We start from the raw sequence: 21622 nt of genomic DNA on the forward strand, positions 1-21622 counted from the left end.
TTTACCAGAGTTATTGTATAATTCATTCAAAGGTGTATTGAAGCTTCTATGGAAGCTTGTGGCTGCAACCGCTTAAGAGACTATGATGGATCTTCAGTTACTTCACCACCCGCTATGTTTTCCACAGTAAATTTGTTCAAAACTCTACTTCTTCTGCAAAATCTTGTGAATATATTCCACTACAATTTCTTAAAGATCGTGTGATATGTATGTTTTTTTTAGTTAAATATATCATCAAAAATATCCTTGTAACATAATCATTGCAATCCATAAATACAGCAATCTTTAATTGATTATTTGCTCTGTTGCGAGCTGAAATTGAATCGTCACTTTCGTCTTACTTGCAGGAGTTTGGCTCCACCTAGTGTATGTTTAATGGTCATGCAGACACCACTCTGGTTTGATGCATCATGCCGAATAAACCCACAGCACTGTGGCCTGCATACGACATTTTAAACAAAAAAAGTCTGTCTTTGTGATCCTAAATTATCATCACACAAAGTAAATTACAGTCAACCAGGTGCCATGAAAACGAGTCATTCTATACTACATTGAGGGACAGCCTGAATACACTTAGACATTTGTCTTTTCTGGCATGTCACCTATACTTGGAGAGGACTGTTGGCAATGTGTTGACGTGGTGATTGTGTTAGGCCCACTAAGTGGCAGCTTCAGCTGACAGCCACAGATGGTACTCCCAGATTACAGAGTGACCCCCCCCCCCCCCCCCCCCCCCCCCCCACACACACACACACACACACACACACACACACACACACACACATGCTGCTGTCATGCACCATGCCATTACTGCAGGCGACGGAATAATATAACTCGTATTGTAAAGGGCTTTACCGAGGAACAGAAAAGTGTGAGCAGACACTACCCATCACCATTACTGCACTGTGAACTGATGAGTGAGTGTAGCACTATTTGGAGTTGAGGCATGTTTATAATCTATTTTTGTGTCGATGTGATCTGGCTCGTGTCCAAAGGGAATGTGCAAGAGGAAGATTTTAGAAAAGCTCAAGGGAACAATTATCACAGCAATTTATGACAGACCTTTGTGTGAATCTACCTAATGTTGCAATAAACCTCACAACCCTTGTAGTGAGTTAACAAATAGCAATCAGTTATTATTAAAACACTATAATAATGTATTTAAATCACAGTAAGATCATCCTTGTGTGGCTCTAATAAGGGCAGTGCTGACAATTGATTCCTTCTATTCCCATCGACTGTAATAATGAATGTACAGTCTATTAATCAAATGGCTTACACCCTAGACTAAGGAGGTGAACTCAGACATAAAGGAGTGAGAAGAGGTGAGTGTATTCAACTCAAACACTCTCTTTAATTCCCCATTCTCATATTTTTGTTGTCTGTTGTTTGAAGCCATGCCTGACAGCTCCAGTCCCTTGCTGCCACATGGCGTGCCATACGGCATTGAGTTGGTGAGGTGTCCAGCCTGAGTTCCTGGCTGCCACCCTTTCTGGCTCTTTTAACAAGGGAGTCATCTACAGGCAGCGTGAAGGGCTCACAGCTTTCTCTGACAGCCATGTGTCTGTGTGTGAACAGGGCCACGTAGGGCAGAGGGGTAAGGAAAACAGTCTGGACTCAACTGGACCAAAATATTCTCTGTGAATGATACAATTTGTCGTCCTTAAAGTCATTATTCATCATTATAAGTACTAAAATGGCAGCTGACACACAGACACACGCACACACAGCAGGCTCCAGGTTTTTATTGAAGTCGTGGAAAGGTGCTGTGAACTGTGAGCTGCACAGCGTTGTTGTTTCTTTCAGTGTGTCTGTGCCTGATGGTATTCCTCTCAAGTGGAGTCAGTAATTACAGGCTGTCTGGGTTCTGCCTGAGTGGAGAGGGATGTTGATGAAGAGGAGACCTGTTGACTGGGGAGGGATACCAACGCATGCTCAACACTAGAGATTTCATGGGGGACAAACGCATGTAGAAATGCGCACATTTGTACACATTTTAAATTGTTATTATGCTTATGCAGACCTTTGGGACTAAATGCCATTTACATGCATTGACAATGTTAGTTGTTTTATTTACAAGGGACTATACTAAAAGCATTTTGGGGGATAGTGGGTAAAAAAAAGGGGGGAGGGTTGTGTGTTTTTTATTTTTGCTGAGGAAATAGTCAGATTTCTTTTGGAATCCAGATTTATATTTTCTTTTAGCCTTCACTTGAGCTGCCACCGTGGTAATAACTGTTGGGATGCACTATTCTAATGTGAAATGTGATGAATATTGTGAAAGGTATTGTCCCATTCACATATTAAAGTTAAATTAGGACACTATTATAAGTTAATTGATGGGTCACACTGTTATGTTATTTTTAGATATTAGGGAGGAGAGTGTTGTTTTCATCTAAATCAAGGGGAGGGTCCACTGAAAAGTTGAACAAAGCTGGGGAGGGCCTCGCTTTTAAAAAAAAGTAAATCATTAAGTACAGCTGCCCTCCTCACCCTAATTGACCCTAAGTCCCCAAGCCAATTTGTAGGCATCACATCTGCACTGTACTATTCGGGATGTACTCTCGTTTACACTGCCGATAAATTATGAATGAACTAATTTCTAGGAAAGTGAATAAATAAAATTGAGTGCAATACAAATGCACTTTTTTTCCAGAGTAGTACGCTGCCTGTGCTGGAGTTCATTTTCCCTGGTATAAAAATAGATGTGAATATGAGGTGAGTACAAATTCTAGATGAGTGATGCAGAAGTAAAAAGAGTGACTGTGAGTGTGAGCGGTATAGCATTCATACCATTTTCTATGACATAACATTAGGTTTTTGGGTGTTTGTTTTTTTGGATCAGTCGATTTCTGCATTAGAGGAGAAGAAAAGCTTGAGTTGTCAAGACAACCATGGAGGCTGCATTGGTTACTGCAGAGACGTTCAGCTTTTTCTCTCCTCCTCAAACATTTTTGCTTTTAAGGTAGCACAGTATATCTGATGTGCATTTGCTGCATTGATATGTTTGAAGAGAGACTGAAGGGTAGAAATTGCCCTAAAAGACGTTTTCCCCCTGGTATCATCTTGAATGCTGTTTGGCAAATTCTTGACAGTCTGCCTCATGTCAGAAGAGACTGTGCCGTAGTTCCACTTCAGAAATGCAATTTACACAAGGAGGTGCTAAATGCAATTGCCAGCTGCATTATTTACAAAACAATCAACACGACACTCTCAAGACCTTTAAATGAGAAACAGGCAGCAAAGGAATAAAAGCGATCCCAACATTATGCCTGATGTAGCAATATATATATATATATATATATTATATATATATATATATATATATATATATATATATATATATTTATCATCAATGCTTTAGTCATACAGACTGTACTTACCCACAAAGTCAAAATACAGTAACCAATATATTTTGGACTTTTAGTTATACAAAAATGTATTATGGTATAGAATAAAAATTCTTGGGGGAAAAAAAAATCTAATTTGCAAGAGCTAGAAAACAGAGATAAAAAACAAAATGCACAGTGACCGTTCTCCAGTTATATAAGGCTAGCTGGTGAAATAATCCAAACTAAAGCCAATTTACCTGCTTTTCCCTGTAACCTGTAATTTAATAAAACTGCTATGACATCATAGTATCTGAGTTTGTTATACAGATAAGGCAGTAATTAAATGTAAAAAAGTATCAGCAGATAAACTAGTCCTGGTAAAAGCTAACTTGACTAGCTTAGCTTAGCAGAGTAGTATTTCTTTAGATACTGTGTTATTTTGGTGCCCTTTAGATTGTCCAATCGAGAGTGCAGTATCTAAATCTTTTTTTTTTTTTTTTTAATTTTAAGTCTGTGGCAATGAGTAATAATCAACCTAAATGGCATAAGATTAAGGTTGTCCAACATATATAGCCCATTTGTCACACAATTGGCTTTAAACTCCACACCCTGTTTTTCTCAACTTCACAGTTTCTTGTTGCTGTCCGCCTTTGTAATGCAAAGCCTACTGTTGGCAGGTATTGTTGGCCACTCTGATATGATTATGTGGCTCTCTGGCAGTGCTTGTTTTTCATACATATGAATATAAAGGAAATACAATTGAGGCAACACGATATTTACTTTCCTTTAAATGTGATATTTGGAGATATATTATCTATCTTCAAAATAAAATACTGACGTTTACAGGTATATGGTGTTGTATACGAAGGCGATGTTTGTTTGAATATTGAAATAAAACACATAATCCAAGCTATAGGAGAACTAATGTTGATGTTCTCTTCTCAATTGTTATAAATGAGTAGGCTATATCGTTTATTTTATTGTCTCAACTGAAGGTAAAGAACACCATACACTGCCCTCTGCTGTGTGAACCTGGTATTGAACCTGCACACTGCACGAGGCTTTCACTGAGGTCACTGAGGTCTTGGGTTCCTAAATGAATATCTAAATTATGAAAGAAACAGCATGGACCCAAGTTGATTATTTTTAACTTGTACTTTATATTGTCATACATGTTATACAATGCACTGGATATTATCATTAACAGAGTTGTCTTGGTTAATTTCTTTTTCCATTAAACTACCCAACAAATACACAATGGAGATATTTGGAAACTTAAAATCAGCTAAAACTTTGCACCCTGACTGCACGTTTTGCTCAGTGTTTGGTTTTTTTTGTCACACCATTTGGTGTTTTTCTGATTGATTTGGTTCATAGTTTGAACAAACTCTGCCGAGTTCCTCCTCCACAAATCACTCCCACCCAATCCTTTAGTTGCCTAAACTATGTTCTGGGGATGTGCGTAAGCAGCGGCTTGCTATTTTCAGCTGAATGAAAAGAGTCTTGGCATTTGGACTCTTTTAGAGAAATCTGTTTTGTTCTGCTGAATTTGGCTTTCACCACATGCACAGTATGGTGCAACAGAGTTAAATAACTCAGTTTAATAATGTCCTACAGTAAAACCACAATCTACTGAGAAGCATGATGTTCTATTTGCTGTCTCGTGTTGCTGGATCAATATGTTATCCTAAGTAACATCAATACTACATGTATCACTCTAATGAGAGAAAAATGTTTATGTTTGGGAGATTTCTGTATAGAAAGTGGTATTATTAGCCTGATAGTAATAATTTTTGGTGATACAGGTTGAACACTTCCTAAACTATGCGCTGCCTCAACTATGAATCACATTGCACTTGTTTTGAAAAAGGAAAACAAGATCCTGAATAAAAAAAAACTCATCTTCAAACTTGGCACTTCTGATGGTTAGTTAGTAGTTAGAAACAGATTACATCACAGCCCATCTTTCATATGCGTGTGTAGGTAACCATTTCCTGCACCTTATAATAACCTTAACATACATAGGACACTATCTTCTCATTTAAATAACCAGGACAGCATTTGCTTGTTTTCAGAGTTTCGGCCCCTTACCTCAATCATTTCATCTTTAGACGTTATTTAATCAAGGACTCTTTTCAAGGTAATTTGGACTCACAGGTAGCACTCAACAATTGCTCTTTTGTCACTGACAATCTCTTTTTTAATTTCACACCTAAAGTGTACTGATCAAAACAATGAAGCTGAGTAGCTGTCTCACATCTAGCGTGCACCCAAACAGAGAGGTGAGGTCAGTATCACCGGCCTGTTGGATTTGCTGTCCCCTTTGCTCTTTTCATTAACTGCTGAATTCACTGGCTTTCAATAGGCTCTTTCAACGTGTCATGCTACACCACCATTGAGCTACAGCCACGTCGCCACCCATCTTTCTTAATGGGGACTGGAGAGACTGTGGAGCTGCCTTGTTGCCATGGCAGCAAGTGCTTTCACATTCTCCCCACATCGCGTGGAGTGTGCACGTTGCTCCCTCCAAACTGGAGCGCGCCACAGCAGAGGCAGGTCTGCTCTCAGACAGAACCGAGCCAGGCTTATTTACCTCCCGCTCTGATACCAGATGCCCTCCTAATCCAACCACCCACGCTTCACTTTCCATTCTCTTTATTACTAATGCATGGCATTTTCCCACTGGCTGCAATATCACATACTGAACTTTGCTGACAAACTTTATAATATTTCTGCAGGCTTCGATGTTATTCTTGTGGGTATCAATGTAAATTATGGTAAACCTATACCTGGGGTGACTGGAATAGTGGGATTAACTGTGGCCCCAACATGGGGAATGCCTGATGCCTGAATTAGCCTGATGTTAAAAAGTTAGTTTTGACCCCCCCTAAAATGTGCACATGGTTTAGTCCACTTAAATATACCGGTAGTTCATCGTCAAATCAATAAACGTTATGTTAATTAAAAACATGAATACAATCAGGCTTTTTCAGATAGAGAAGAAAGGCGAGAGTGAGAAAGAAAACAATCAGAACGTGTCAATACAACTTGCTAGCAGTGTTTCACAATGAGTTATTATTGGTATTTAACGTTAACGTCAGCTCGCCGATGAATTTAGCAGCGTTGCCGTCAGTTTAAGAAGTGAGTACGTCTTCCACCACTGTTTTAAAGTATAAAGCCATCACCATGCTAGCGTCTGAACCATATATGTGCAGTATTTTTGCTGATTGCTTTAAACAGATGTTCCTGGAAATATTCTTGAAACATGCTGATTAAGTTCATTAATGCAAATAGTGGCATACGATCAGCCTTCCATTTCCCATAATGTGACTGTGTGCATCATACATGCTTCCCTGTGCTGAGCGCATGAGGATTAGTGTTGCATGTCTGGACATGTCTGCTGCATTAGAGCAGGCTCACTCGGCCCCAGTGAGTTTATGGTGAATACGCAGAGCAGAATGTGGGTAATGATGCTTGGATAATTGTTTGCCGGACACTGAGCAGTTTCAAGGTAATGCGACTATCTATTCAGATTTGTGCGGAGCTTGTGGTTGAAAAAGTTCACCCCGGAACTTAAATTAAAACTTTGCCTGTTGCTTCGCAGTAAAGGTCATGCAGTGTTGTAACAAGCAGCAACTTTTCATAGTGCTTTCCGCTGAAGGCTACTGTTTATGAGTAAGAGAGAGCACTGAGAAGCAGTGCTTAGAGACATCTATGTGTTTGAAAAATTAAGCAATGGAGGCTTAAGCATAACAATGAATGTTGATTTGCTGAGATCGTGAGTAGTGCCGCTGCTGCAAATACTCAACCCCCATTTAGACTCTTCGGGATCATCAGCTTTCAGTAGTTTATGTTTGTAAGATGACATAGATCTTAATGGTTTGGAGCACTCCCTCTCATTATATGTGCACCATACTGAAGAATGTAACACTGAGTTGTGTGGGCTCAGAGTAAGAGTCTTGTTATGTTGGACCACAATAATCACCATCCAATAATGTTCAGTGGTATCTGAAAAATTGTCAACAAAGCCTGATCTGTGTTGGAGACTTTCCGGTAACGCTTAAGATTGCAGCCCACAGTGCTCACGATAACTCTCCCCAATTTACAGTTTAATGTTTTTGGACTGACGGTGTACCGGTACAGTACGTACTGATGCATGCATGTAGGTACAAGTGAACAAATTGTGAAGTTAGGGAATAAGGGGTAGTTTCCACTAAGTGTATTGTCAGGAACATTCTGTGGTCCTATAAACGGTTACTTTTGTTATAATGTAGGCCTACTCATGGGGTACAACATTGTACTTACAGGGACTGAAGCGGCTACAGGTGGTTCAGGTTTATGTGGATTGACATTGCTGTTCATTGTTGGGAGTACAGTAATGATGAGGTTTCTCTGTAAATACAGCTCAACCAGAAAATTGGGAGTGTCCATCTAACAGCCAAGGCGGGTGTAGAAGATGATTGATTGTATGCCCTGTGTTACTGTTATGATCAGAGGATCACAGTGTGACAGTGAAAGGACACAAACACTACAGTCATTGAAAACTGTATTGAGAGTCTCTGCACAATACCAACAATAAAATAGGATACAATGAGCTATGGGTCATTTCGTAACTTTCAAATTCAGTCATGCAGTGAGTGAACAGTTTTGCTTCATGCAACTCCAGCTGAATTTGTGAATTCCCTCAAAGCCTATTTCAGCTCACTTGGCTGACACTAATTCTGACCTTCATTGTATAGTAAGATAATTTAAGTTAATGAGTTCTCTAGTTCTCTAGTTGATGCCCTCTCGGATTGTGTTGCTCCTGAGGTTTACATTGACCTGGCAGCTTTCTTTTCCCAGTTGTAAGATGAGGGTAGCCCCTTGGTGAGGAAGACATGCAGCAGGTTATTTTTTCTCAGTTTCAACAGCTGAGGAAACTGAAGTAATTCAGTGTGTGTGTTTGTGTGTTTTTGTGTGTGTGTGTGTGTGTGTGTGTGTCGGTGTGTGTGTGTGTCGGTGTGTGTGTGTGAGAGACATCGCAGTAGTTGAAAAATCAGCACTGGGCCAGGTGGGTTGCGGGATAAAGAAATTCTCCAAATTATACTTTGATGAGGCGGTTTGATTGTTTATAATTCAAGGGGTAATTTCGACATGCAATTTAGTCACTACTGCACATAATTCCTTTCAGCTATGCACAGTACACCTGTTATTGTAGGATGCGTCCATGAGAAAGTTTAGGAACCCCCCCAGTCAAGAGCCTGTGTGGGTGTAATATTATTCACTAGGCTTGTTGTTGTAGTAGCAGCATTGTGTGGCTTGTTGCATTCTTTCTGTGTTTCCCCCAGTCTGCAGTCTAGGTGGAGGGGACACCCTGCTTGTCCCACCTGCAGAAGAGCAGATAGCGGGCTGGCCTGGGGGGTGAGGCCACTGCAGCTTGGCTCTTTCTGCTGTATGCTGTACAGGATAAAGAAGAGGCCTTCGTGAGACGAGGGCCCCAGTGCCAAGAGGCTGTGGGGGGGTGTTTATCAGCGCTTGCCTTCCTGCACTGAGGTAAATATCTCTAGGGAAGAGATGGTAAGGCAGAGAGCTGGGGAGACCTGGGGAGGGGATGGTAGGTTACTTTGAGTCACTTTGCAGCTGAACAGAGGTTGAGACTCTTAATTGTAGAGCAGCTCACAGGGCAGATTAGGAAGAGATTTGTCTCTGCGGGGAAAATACATATGAAAATGAACAAGAAGGAAGCAGTGCATTATAACAGCTTTGACGTCTGGACACACTGAACAATTTAATCCTCTTGACTGCTTGTGTGCGTGCATATGTGTTATGTTTCTGCATTTATATGCCATTGTGAATATCCCCCAGTTATTCACATTCATGCAGTATGTCCGTCTGAGGAAACGCTTTCTGAATCTCTCTCTCTCTCTCTCTCTCTCTCTCTCTCTCTCTCTCTTTCTCTCTTTCTCTCTCTGTCTCTCTCTCCCTCCCTCACCCTCCGTCTGTTGCTCCCTCCCCCTCCTTCCTTCTCTGTGTGAGCGTAGACTGGGCACTAAGCCAAGTAGAGTGTGTTTTTTTGAATGAATACCTGATGCGGCTGATGAGGCTGGCTGGGGGAGGAGCTGTATCAGTGGAGTACTGAGAGAGAGAAAGAAAGAGGAGGGAGGGAGGGAGGTAGAGAGGGAAAGGGAGAGAGGCAGAAACAGAGAGAGAGAGAGAGAGAGAGAGAGAGAGAGAGAGAGAGAGAAGCAGCCAGGCAGAGAGGGAGCTGGCGGTCTGGTGGCCTTGCATAACACACGTTGGAGCAGCCTTGAACGCAGGACTTGGTGTTAGCTTCAGCAGTGGGGAACTTCCTTTACCGTCAGCTCATTGCAGGCGCAGCGCAGCCTCCAAACCGGAGAGTCGAGAGAGGAAGGCATAGCTGGAGCAGCTACAGCACAGGCTCCAGGAGGGGAGAGCGGCACAAAGGAGAGATTCAGGAAGAGGACTCCTAGGAAACACGTCTCACACACAGACAGACACACACACACACACACACACACACACACACACACACACACACACACACACACTGAGAGGCAGGAAGAATCATTGGACATGCTCTGCAAGCAGTGGCTGTGGAGAAACTGGTGAGCTATTCTTAGTACTCTAACCAGAGGAGGGGAGGAGGGATGGGGGGGGAGGGTTGTCTTTTCCTCTTGATTTGTTGCATAGTAGTATTTTCTGCCCTACTACTACACTCATGCGCTCTAACTGTCATTGTAAAGCCCCCAGAGGCTGCAGTCACAGCATTTGTCCAGAGTCACAGATGTTGGGATTCAACAGCATTGACCCTGTTTGGTTGTAGTTGTGCTTGCTGAGAGGGACGCCCGCTCTGCTCGTATACTGTGTGATTGGTGTGTGTCGGGCAGTGATGCAGAACTCTGGAGTCATTGTGAAGACAAACAGCCTGAACCACTGCCTGTTCTTACTGTCTGCTTTAGTCTGCCACACGGTTGGTCCGCCTCTTAAAGGCACATGCACCACTGTTGTCCAAAGAAGGGCAGTAAAATGGCTCTTTTGGGTATTAGAAAAAGCCGTACACTGTATTCATCGGCTGTGTGGTTAAAGCAGCTATGTTTGTAAGGGGGTTGAGGGGAGGTCCTACTTATATGCAGCAAATCACACATACATGCACGTTCATATTGTCTTCCTCAGTACCTCCCCCTCTGTTTCAAGCCAGAGCTCAGATTGATAATGATGTTTTTGTTTTCTATATATAGACGTTTGCTGTACGGGGTATTCATTGTGTCTCTATGACTGGTCTAGTAGGTGAAACATGATTTATAGCAGTATTGACAACAGGTTTATCACACCAGGGTCATTGCATTAGCTTTTTGCATGAATCTTCAGCATCTTTTGCCACTAAATTATTTTCTTGCCTTTCTATTGCCTCCCTGCATCATCCTGCTGCAGAGAAGTGTTATTGCTATGAAACCGTGTGGATCAATCGATGAGTAAATAGTGGGTCTGAGAGCGTGAGAGAAGAAGACTCGCTGCACAGGCGGAAGGAGTCAAGGTGGGGGGACCGGAGGAGCCGACGACTGCTGCGTAAGAGGGGAGATTTAACTCTGCTGCTGGGGGGAGGGGGGGGGGGGGGGGCTCTCACCTGGAGACAACACAGAGGAGGCTGACTGAAAACATCTCATCTGCTCTCCTGGCCTGCATAGTGACAGCAGACAAACGCCGCTGCACAAACCTATTTCTCTGGTTTGTGCAGCTTTTTTTATGTGGGAGTATGAAAGAGGATCACATGCAAGGCTGGCTCAATCACTCTGTCTGAGCTGGGAGTCAGTGTGATGAGCGTAACGGCGAGCGTCCTGTCCCCTCTCAGTCTCTGTTGCCATCCCTCCATAGAGGGGACAGTCCTGGGCCAGGGGACCGACACGCCGAGCTCACCTTTGTTCTCCATAGTATCACATAGGCCGTATGTTAGTTGGTGTCAATATTCTAATAATAGGCTGCTGCTGGAAAATCTAGTGAGGCTTTTGGCTGCTGCGCTGTGTGTGTGTGTGTGTCACTATGTGCAGAGCGTGCTGTGTGCAGGTCATATGAGGAAAGGAAAGACACCGTCTTTAAGAGCATCCTGTTGTATCTGGGTTTGTTGACAGCAATTTTTTGTGGCGTTTGGAAATCAGATAATGCTGGCTTTGTCTTCCAAATGCTGCTCTGATCACAGGAGGTACTTGTGCTTCAGATGTGATGTCATTACAGTGTTGACACGGTGTTGCTGAGGTGGGGTTGTTGCCACTGAGCGATGCTGCACAGTGTAGCTGAGGCTGTAGCAGCGGCTGTGTTGCTGATCGGGAATCTCTCCGCGTGGCGGGGGCTATGGCGCTCTGATGCTGCAGGCGCTGCTCAATGTGGGTCAGGAGAAGCAGCACTCTGTCTTCTCCCCATTCCCCATCCTCTCTCCCTCTTTATCGTTCCTAATCTTCTTTCTTCTCCCACCCCCCCCTCTTACTCCCTTTCCTTCCATCTACACAGTTCTGTCATCTCACGTTGCCTTCCTCCCTCTCCTCCCCCTCACTCTCCTCTTTCCGTTTCTGTTTCTCTCCAGCTCTGCCACTCTCCCCCTTTGTTACATCTGGTGGATCCACCAGGCTGTGTGGTTAGATGAATTACACAGAGGTTTTTGCTGCTTTTGGATGCAGTGACCTTGTCAAAGCCAGCATTAGAGGTAACTGCATCTAACTAGAAACTGACCAAGGTCGCCTTCTGTGTTGTTTTTTTCCCCACTCTGTCTTTATGTAACATGTCTGTGGCTGCCTGCTGTAGTGAACCTCCTCTGTAATATATAAAAATACAATTTAGCACTGTCAAATAGTCTAGCACCTCTCAATGCAGGGGTAGAAAAATGAATGAATGGATGGACGTGTGAGTTTGTGTCAAACACTGTATCTCTGTGGGGCCTCTGGCTAATGAACAACTCAGAGTCGTGTGCATTGACCCACAGATAAGCTTGCAGGAAAGAACAGTCCAGCTAAAGAAAAAAACCTTAAAAGCATGAGCTCATGACAAACAAAATGCTGCATGTAACCGTTGTTGAATTAATGTATGCACTGCACATTGTTTGTGTTTTCTTGTGTGTGCATGTTCAAGCTACGTGAGCATGGCTACATATGAATCTACAGTCGAGTCTACAAGACTCGTATTTTGGTAATGGCTAGCTGCTGCTGTGGCTTGTTGACACAGTTAGTTACCTTTCACTAACCCACTGTCTGTCTGTCATGAGTTCCACTAGTCTTCACATTTCTTGCTCAGAATAAAGAGCCTTTGTCAGTACTTATTTAACTCACCCTTCCGTCTGTCTCTCACTAAACTAAACTCAAGGACCTTCTCATTCATTGTTTGTTGTCCACTTTGTATTCCCTTGAACTTTGAAACACCACTCAAACAGGCTAAAGCGGAAAAGCCATTGTTAGAATATTTTTTGAAGTACCCATTTACGCTTCTTGCAGAATGTTCCATTATCAAATTTCAAGCCATGTTGTTTTCACTTCATTTTTCTGATGAGCCCAGTGACCCAGAGTTCCTGTCTGGAGGTGGATGTTATATTTACAGTAGCCCCACTGACTCAACACGAGACAAGGGAGTGTTAAAACAAAGACAAAAACATAAGCTCCTTTGAGGCTGTTACTCTGTGCTGTTATCCACTCTGCTCTGCTTTCTTACCCTAGAGCCTGGAGCATGATAACAGCCAACAGCAACGTTTATACACATGAGCGTGTACACACACCCCAGACACACTAACAGCGCAGTTCAGGAAACTCCTGCTAGGTTATGGAAACATGAAAGAGTCTTTTCCATGTTATGTAAATGATGACACACAACATTGTCCTGTACTTTCCTGTAAGCCATATATCATTACTCATGGAAATGCTGGTTGAGTTTTTCCCAGATTAGTCCATGTAGATTCTCAAAGGGGCATCTTCAGAGGTTCATCGTGGAGAAATATGTACACGGAATGGCTTACATGTTGTGTTCAAGAGCATTAGACTAACACAAATCAGATGCAGTCATTTTACAAGGTACCACCTAGTGGCAATACAAAGAACAACACCTCCACAAACATGAAAGTGGTGACATTTCTAAGAGTAAAGCATTTCTTAGGAACAGTTTGTGAATATGGTTGTTTTATCTAAATAGCCAAAAAATCAGAAGCTGGTCTAAAGGACTTCAAAATCTAAACAACATAAGATTTGGACTCAATTTAATTTTCTGTTACCTGCTTATCTGATTTGAGCTTTTCTCTGCCATCAGATTCCTGCCGACATTGTGGAAGAGGTGGATCGGTCAGAGATGATTCCTCATGAAGTCTATGGAGCTCATTTTGTGAGCTGGAGTGACTCCATCTTCTCTGGCCTGAGACCTGGAGCCGTCTACCAGTGAACACAAAGAGAGCCAGAGCCACACAGAGAGGCAGACCGCTTCACACAACCACAGAGTGGAGGAGGGAGACAAAGAAACACCCAGAACAACTTCAAATTAACAACTGGGAGTTTTAAAACCACACTGGCACAATGAAATCCAACCAGGAGCGAAGTAATGGTTGTCTGCCTCCTAAGAAGCGTGAGATCCTGGCTCTGGAGCACAGGCCAGTGGTGGTAGCCACAGCGACACCTCCAGCTGCAGTGGTTACTGATAGTCCACACACAGAGAACCTAGCATGGCTGGCAAGTGTAGCCAGTGAACGCTGCAAATCCAGGGACGCAGAGAGCCCAAGATGTCCCATCTCCTCCACTTCCTCTTCTTCTCCCTCCACTTCTATCCCTTCCTCGGCCACTCCTCTGTCTGCGGTGCCCCTGGCCTCTCTGCCTGCAGTTTACCCCACGGCCCTTCCCCAGCAGGCCGGGACTATCCAGTTTGCTCAGCTGGGACCCAACGTTCAGTTCATCAGCTCTGGGCCCTATGCTGGCTACATCTCCTCTCACATCATCTCCGCCAATGCCGGCTCTGCACATAACAGCTCTACCATAGCACAGCGCCCCCAGCTGGACGGTTACACCACTGCCCTCATCTCCCCTAACACCAAAGGGGAGCAGCAGTTTCACATAGGCCTCTCTCCCACAGAACTGACTCCTGTGTCGCTTCCTAGCTCCCCCCAAGTCACCAGCCAGTACATTCATCTGGACAGCAGAACACCTCTCGGAAACGCCCTCAGTTCACCCACGGCCCACCTCCAGCTCCACCCTCACACAGCCGTCCTCCCTCAAACGCTCACCCTTGCTCCCTCACAGCTTTTGGTACAGTATGCAGATGGTTCATTTGGGAAGAAACCAGAGGGGCATGCTAAGGGTGTGCTGAACGGGGAATTAGAGTTGGTCAAACAGTCTAAAAATCTGTGTCATCAAATGAACCATCAGCAGGTCCAGAGCTATGAGGCCAGACATATCCTCCTGCCTGCAGACTACGGCCAAAACCCTTCAGGACTCCAGACCTCCTTGGTGCTGTTGGCCCAGCCCAACCATGGAGCCGAACGTGAAACTGGCTCAAATAAGATCTCTTTTGTCCAGACTGAGAAAGGAGGTATCTGTTTGGGGAAACCAGTGTCGAGATCATCCTCCTTCACCTCCCTCTCTTCCTCAGATATGGTTAAGTCTGCTCCTCATACAGTCATCCAGACCACTCTACCCCACGAGGAGCTGCCAGCCAGTCTCTATTCCTCCACACAGCCACCCATAATTGGCTATATCACTAGTTCAAATCAGCATGCCGTCAGCTACCATGCGGCACTGCCTCAGCACCTGGTCATCCCCAGTGGCCAGTCCCTCCTCATTCCAGTCAGTGGCACCAATAACGGCACAGAAATCGAGGTTAGTCGCACTGTCTGTAGCGCCCTGACTGCTACGACTACCCCTCAAATATCCACCGCCATGCCGCACGCCTATCTGGCGACAGCCCTATCCAAGTGTGAGGCGCTTGGGCCAGATGGAAATCAACCACCCCCTGCTGTCGCTCAGGCACCAGCGATGCCAGTCCTGCCCCCAAACCCGTCTCCTGCAGTGGTGGCGGCTCCCTCCCCAACTCCTGCTCCTGTCCCCTGTCCCGCCCCTGTTTCCATCCAAGCCTCCCACTCCATCTCCTCTCCCTCTTCCCCTGTGGCGCTTCCTCCGTTCTTCATGCGAGGGTCCATCATCCAGCTGGCCGATGGGGAGCTGAAGCGCGTGGAGGACCTGAAGACGGAGGACTTCATTCAGAGTGCTGAGATTAGCAGTGAGCTGAAGATTGATTCCAGCACTGTTGAGCGTATTGACAGTGGACAGAGTCCTAATGCTGTGGTCATACAGTTTTCTGTGGGAGAGCTCAAAGCCCAGGTAAGTTACTCCACATTCATCATCCTTCTGTGCTACAGCTTTGGAGCAGTCTTATAAAAAAAAGTCTATAAAAAAGCCATTGTGGGAGATAGCAATACACACATAGATAAATAGTCACCTGAGTTCTGTATTCTATCTAAATGTAATGGTTGCGATGAGAAAATGTAAAAAGGGATCCACTAGTGATGAGCACAATTGAGCTCCCCTTGTGCTCACTATGGTCATCAATTAAGCCCTCAGCTGCAAACTAAAAATCCATGTAATTCATCTCTGCAGAACTGAGAGAATTGAGAACAATCCTCTTCCTCATAATTATTTTCACATCATTATGTTGCAACCTACCGGTTGTTCCCCAGCAGTACCAACACTGCTCCCTCTTGTGTACCAGATGCCAAAGTATAGCATTTAATTGTGCAGACCTAGGCTTTTGAAAGGCAAAAAGCCATTACTTTAACAGACAGAAATGTTAAATCCCCCATTTCTGTAAATGGTTGCACCGACTTTTTCAGTCCCAATATAGATGTGATACCTGGGCTTTGGGTATCGGCTGATACCAAGTACTGATCCCATATCAGTTTAATTAATAAACTGTATGCCTCACTGGGTGACCGGGGTCGTTATTGTATGTGTAAGGCACCATCAGGCCTGACTTAAACATTGTTTCATAACTTTGTGAAACAAAATATAAAAAACAGATGCATCGATTTACATTTAGTGAATTCTTCTTCTTCTTTCAGGGTCAGATTTTATGACCCGCATATTTGATTTGGCATAGGTTTTAAGCCCCTATTCATAGTGAGGCAACATTGCTTACCACTGCACCAGCGTGCCCAATACAACAGGAATTCCAGCACAAATGTAAACCTCTTTAACTGCAGCAACAAATTGGTCAAAAACAAGACAGTATTCATATACAATTCCAGTATATAATCTAGCTATTTGAGCCAGTATCGGCCTAATATCCGATATCTGTAGCAGTGCAAATCTGTAAAGAGTAAAGACTGCAGAGCTCGACTGATACTGGATTCTTAAGGCTGATATCAATATTGATATTTTAGAGTTAAATGTAAAAAACATGTTTTAACATGAATACATAATCCAAACAAACATTTTTGATAAGGATCTGTTTCATTTGGTTATTTAAGACTTTTATTAAAGACAATTCCAGTCTTGTAGACAAATGGAGACCTCATTTAAAATGTTATAAACATGTGTTTGGCATTTCTGTACAGCAAAAGAAATTAAATAGTTTCCGTAAAACCGGCTAAACATGAAAATGTTTAGTCGCATTTTTGGTCTCATGTGCCACCGAAATTTGCACATAGGGGCATTCAACAGATGTGTTTCTTTTATACATCCTCCACAAATATTTCAGTCTGTATCCAGCTAAAAGCTAACAGTGTCTGTTGTGCATTTGCTCATCTCCAGGTGTGTGTGGAGGTGCTGGTGGAGTATCCCTTCTTTGTATTTGGCCAGGGCTGGTCATCCTGCTGCCCAGACAGGACCACCCAGCTGTTTGAGCTGTCCTGTGCTAAGCTGTGTGTGGGTGATGTATGCGTGTCGCTGACCCTCCGCGGCTTGAGGACCACTTCAGTAACAGACAGCCAGGCTTTGGGGACCAAGCTGAAGACGGCTCACTTCTCTGATTCTTTTCACAACATGGATGCCCCCGTAAAAACTAGTGCCACTCCAAATGCTGCAGGGAGAAATAGTGGCCTCCTCATGAAGGCTTCCAGTGCAGACAGGCTGGAGAGGGAGCAGGTTACTGGACCAGGACAAGGACTAGAGCTACCACCAGGATTGGGACTAGTTCCAGGACCAGGGGAGGAGATCTATGGTGCTGGACCAATGCTGGCAGTCTCTGGGACTGTAGAAGTGAGACGGGAATCAGTGAAAACAGACATGCCCGCTCTTACCAAAATACAATGCAGTGATCCAGAGAGACCCACTGTCCGCAAGAGACGCTGGTCAGCTCCAGAACGTGACCAGACTGAACGAGCTGAGGAGGAGCCTCCTCTGACTCTGCCCAAACCTTCCTTCATCCCTCAGGAGGTTAAAATCAGCATAGAGGGCCACTCCAGTATTGGGAGTGAAAGATGCTTGAATAAAAGAATAGACTGTTGAGAGAACTTCAAGGAATTTTGATTACCCGTGGTTTGCTTTGTGTTTATTCCCTCTCTTTCCAGACTACTGTAATATAGGCTGAGTAGTATGTATTTACATACACAGTATTTACATGTTTTCTTTTCCTTCACACAAGTCTGATATCTACAATGAAGTACAGTAGAGCACCTTCATAAGTGGTATCGAACCCGAGATCAGTGCAATCATTGCTTAAAGCAAAAATGAATGCAGCGTGAATGTTGAGCATGAATGGAAGTCAGACACCTGAGAGACTTTTGACTTGCGTGTCACACATCATAAGCTGATTCTCCTTTGTCACGTGGCAGACCAGTCGACCATTCCTCTTATCACATGAACAAGCACAGACCCCGATGTCAGCGTGTACAAAGTGGGTAACCATGTTTTAATTATCAACCTGTTTGTTTCTCTGTTTATTTGGTTTGTAGTGATGTTTGTAAGTGGTTGAAGTCAAAGAGAGACCGTGTTTTAATGACAATGCTTGATCATCATGGCTGTGGTCTTTGCTGCCTTGTGTTTCTGAGGTTTTATTTAATTTGTTTTTTCATTTTCATACCATTGCAGACTTGTGTGCTGCCACAGGTGGCTTTGAGCAACTTTTCTCCAAGTGTGTGTGTGTGAGGGTGTGTGTATGTTGGTCTGTTTGTGTTTTTCTGTGAGACTGTCAGATGGAGCACAGAATGAAGGCGTGTTTAAGTGGCCATAGCTGTGAGCTCAGTTGTCAATACAACCTGCAAATATCAAGACTGAAAAGGCCTGAATGTAAGTCACTGAATACGTCCTCTATCAATATATTATTTGATACCATTGCTTTACAATGTGTGGGTGACAGCAGTTGCACATGGGTGCATTTCTCTGATGAAGTTCCTCAGTCAAATTTATCTTAATAGTTTAGAAGTCTCATACTTCCTTTCAAAGACAGCATGTGTTCCTTGTTAATGTCCATTTTTAACCCTGCTATGTGCAGCATTTCAAATCTGTACAAATAGGGAGTAAACATAGTATTTCTATGTAATACTACAAATGAGATTGTAGCCAATTTAAGTATGGACTTGTACTGCAATATAAACTCTAGTTGGCCAACTTGCCTGACTGCATACATACATTTTTTTGACCACTTGAGGGCAACGCAGCAAACTAAACACAACACTGACATATATTACCTTCTAGATTTGATATGGCAAACTTAGAAAACGATTGACCAATTATACATCCAGCAACACAGATCATCATTCGTTTGGAGTCATCGTTCAGGCGGTCTGATAAATATTAGTCCAGTTCACCCTACTTGTTGCTCTGTTTTGGTCTCAACCTGCTCCTGAAGGAAATCTCTGGCCCTTGAGTTGCTAAATTCTCCATCCTGGTCACCAGCAAGTTTCTAACTTTGTTTGTTTGCCGTTTGGTGCTGTGCAGGAAATGTAGAATGGATTTATCAGAGCTTTTCACTGAAAACAACTACCTCCTGCGCCTCAAATCCACTCTGGTGAGCGAATGTTGCAGGCCGTAAAAACCAAAACATTGAGCTGAAGGAGGCTAAATAACTTTGAAGAGCTGAGAGGAATGACAGAGTCTGGTAACAATAGTCTCCCTTTACGTTACACTTCACCATCATACCAACTGTTAATAGAAACATATTGATGAAAGCAATTTTAAATGCAAACGCACCATAAAACAAAAATAAATATGGCATGACATTTCTATTGTCCTATCCAATTGCTTTCTTTAAAGAAACTATGGCCTATATATATGTGTATATACCTAGTTCGCAGCACCACATGTTTAGGATTTTACCATTGAAACCTATTTTCCTCAATGATGGCATGCCTTTCTTAATATCCTACAGTTCATACTCAGGAACAGTGTGTACCTGTAAGCGTGAGTTGCGAGCTTGTGTGTGTTGGTCTGAGACAGTACGTGTTTGTCCACAGTCAGTCACAGTATGTATGTGTGCGTGTCCTGAGCAGCAGCACTTTGATCAAGCATCCAGCAGGAGTGTGGTGGTGTCCCTGTTCCTCAGCTGTTAGATAGAAAGAAAATAATCAACTGACTGTTTTTCATCCGTCCCACAGGTTTAGCATTAAGAGAAAACATTATATACCAGGGCAGGGAATGTAAACACACATCGGGCAAACTATCTCAACTTTATTTTTGATGACTGATAGAGCTACTATACAGAGAAAGAAAGAGAGCCAGTGAGAGTTGATCATGTACAGTAAATTGTATCCTAGAGAGTGTACAGTGTGTGTGTGTGTGTGTGTGTGTGTGTGTGTGTGTGCGCGTGTGTGTGTGTATAGATATTCTAACCCTTATGTAGCCTATGTACTGTATGTGCCACAGCGCCTCCTTCTTCAATCATTCCATTATCTCACCAATATCAAGTGGTCCTGCTATCGTTTCGGTCAGTTCAGGTATTGATCTAATGTTCATGAATGTGCTACAGTTCTTTGGAAACATCTACATACATTTGGCCTCCTCAGAATAGAATTTGACTTGCACACTGTAACATGTATGTGAACTGCGATTCATAATAATAGCCATTGACCTTTTATAACTCCAGAAAGGTGTTAATTGTAAACCCAGTAACCAGACTGTTCTCTTCTGTTTGTGTTTGACTGCTCAGGCTTAACACTGCCCAGTGACTGTTCTTCACCAAAATGATGTGGTCTTATATTCTTCACTGTTACAAAGTAGAGGTACTGTTTCATCAGTTTGTCTATGTAGTCATTTCCTCTCTTGTGAGCCTGGCCTGTGTTTGTAAATTTTTTCAAAAGACATTTTTATTTTTCAATTACAGACCTGAAATGACACCATGACACAGACAAATCTTTGACATTTAGAATCGATGCTTAAAGGAATAATTTCACATTTTGCGAAAATCACTTTGTATTCTTGCTGAGTGTGCGGTGACTCTTCAGCAAGAAAGCAAATAAGTGCATTACTGATATGTTCCTAAAAGGCCCTGCACACCCACAAAATGGTTTGCTCATAAATATGCTTAAACTGGGCCACTTAAAATTTGTAAGAGCCTTTCTAAATTATGTTGAATATGGTGTATAAGCACCGCCTTGTGGTGATCTATGGAATTGCACTTTGTTATATGGGGTGGGGGTGGGGTTTAGTCTAACTAATACACAGAAGTAATGTACAGCATGTCTGAGAGAAACTGTACTCAGTACAGCATCTCAGTGATTTGTAAATAGCCAAAGTCTTCCATTATAATGTTGGTATGACCTTGCTGACAGTGGAGAGGAAAAACACTGATCCTGATGTACAGACCTTTGAAGTGAAGTTTAATTAAAAAAAATACATCATTTATTTGAAAGAAATACAGGATATAGCGTCACCTAAGATATTTTCTTTCGCACCAGCTCAAAAAACAGGAAATTATGGGAGTAAAAGACTTTTTAAAAAAGGATTTTGTAAATCGGTCTGTTTGTTGGATAAATCTCAGCCAAGATGCAGTATGTCCTACGTACAGTATGTCGTAAGTATCAATAATGTTCCCTTATTTTGATGGTGTTGAGGTTTGCTAGTCAGAAACTGTTTAATCTTTACTTCAAATGTTTGATTTTACATTTGATCAAATATATTCAAAGAAATAAAAGTCTAAAGAATAACTGCATTATGTCTCTTTTTTGTGAAAATGGTTAAGACAGAGAAGGTGTGTTTTGGAAGCACTTTGTATGTGAATATGTGGTTTGTCAGCTGTGTGCTTGTGATATTACTTTGAAATCTTATTATAATGTTATTAAATTATAAATGTTTTTGATGACAAAAAATATCTTTTGGATTACTTTAAAATCAAACATTATATAT

The 21622-nt window shown here is 42.9% G+C and overlaps 1 protein-coding gene across 3 annotated transcripts; it reads left to right on the forward strand.

Annotated features, from left to right (window-relative positions):
• Positions 1 to 6771: 6771 nt before the first annotated feature.
• Positions 6772 to 21423, forward strand: atxn1b (ataxin 1b). Of its 3 annotated transcripts, XM_068735788.1 has the most exons (4): positions 9508 to 9937; positions 11908 to 12027; positions 13611 to 15664; positions 17093 to 21423. In XM_068735788.1, the coding sequence occupies exons 3-4, from the start codon at positions 13871 to 13873 to the stop codon at positions 17786 to 17788; spliced, it is 2490 nt and encodes an 829-aa protein (XP_068591889.1). In that variant the 5' UTR covers positions 9508 to 9937; positions 11908 to 12027; positions 13611 to 13870; the 3' UTR covers positions 17789 to 21423. The 3 variants fall into 3 exon arrangements, with proteins under 3 accessions (XP_068591890.1, XP_068591889.1, XP_068591888.1); XM_068735789.1 differs by lacking the exons at positions 9508 to 9937; positions 11908 to 12027 and adding an exon at positions 6772 to 6843; XM_068735787.1 differs by lacking the exon at positions 11908 to 12027.
• Positions 21424 to 21622: the final 199 nt, after the last annotated feature.

This window comes from Cebidichthys violaceus, unplaced genomic scaffold (assembly GCF_023349555.1).
Source record: "Cebidichthys violaceus isolate CVI_PGR_0920_01 unplaced genomic scaffold, fCebVio1.0.p SCAF_7, whole genome shotgun sequence".
Lineage (NCBI taxonomy): Eukaryota > Metazoa > Chordata > Actinopteri > Perciformes > Stichaeidae > Cebidichthys > Cebidichthys violaceus.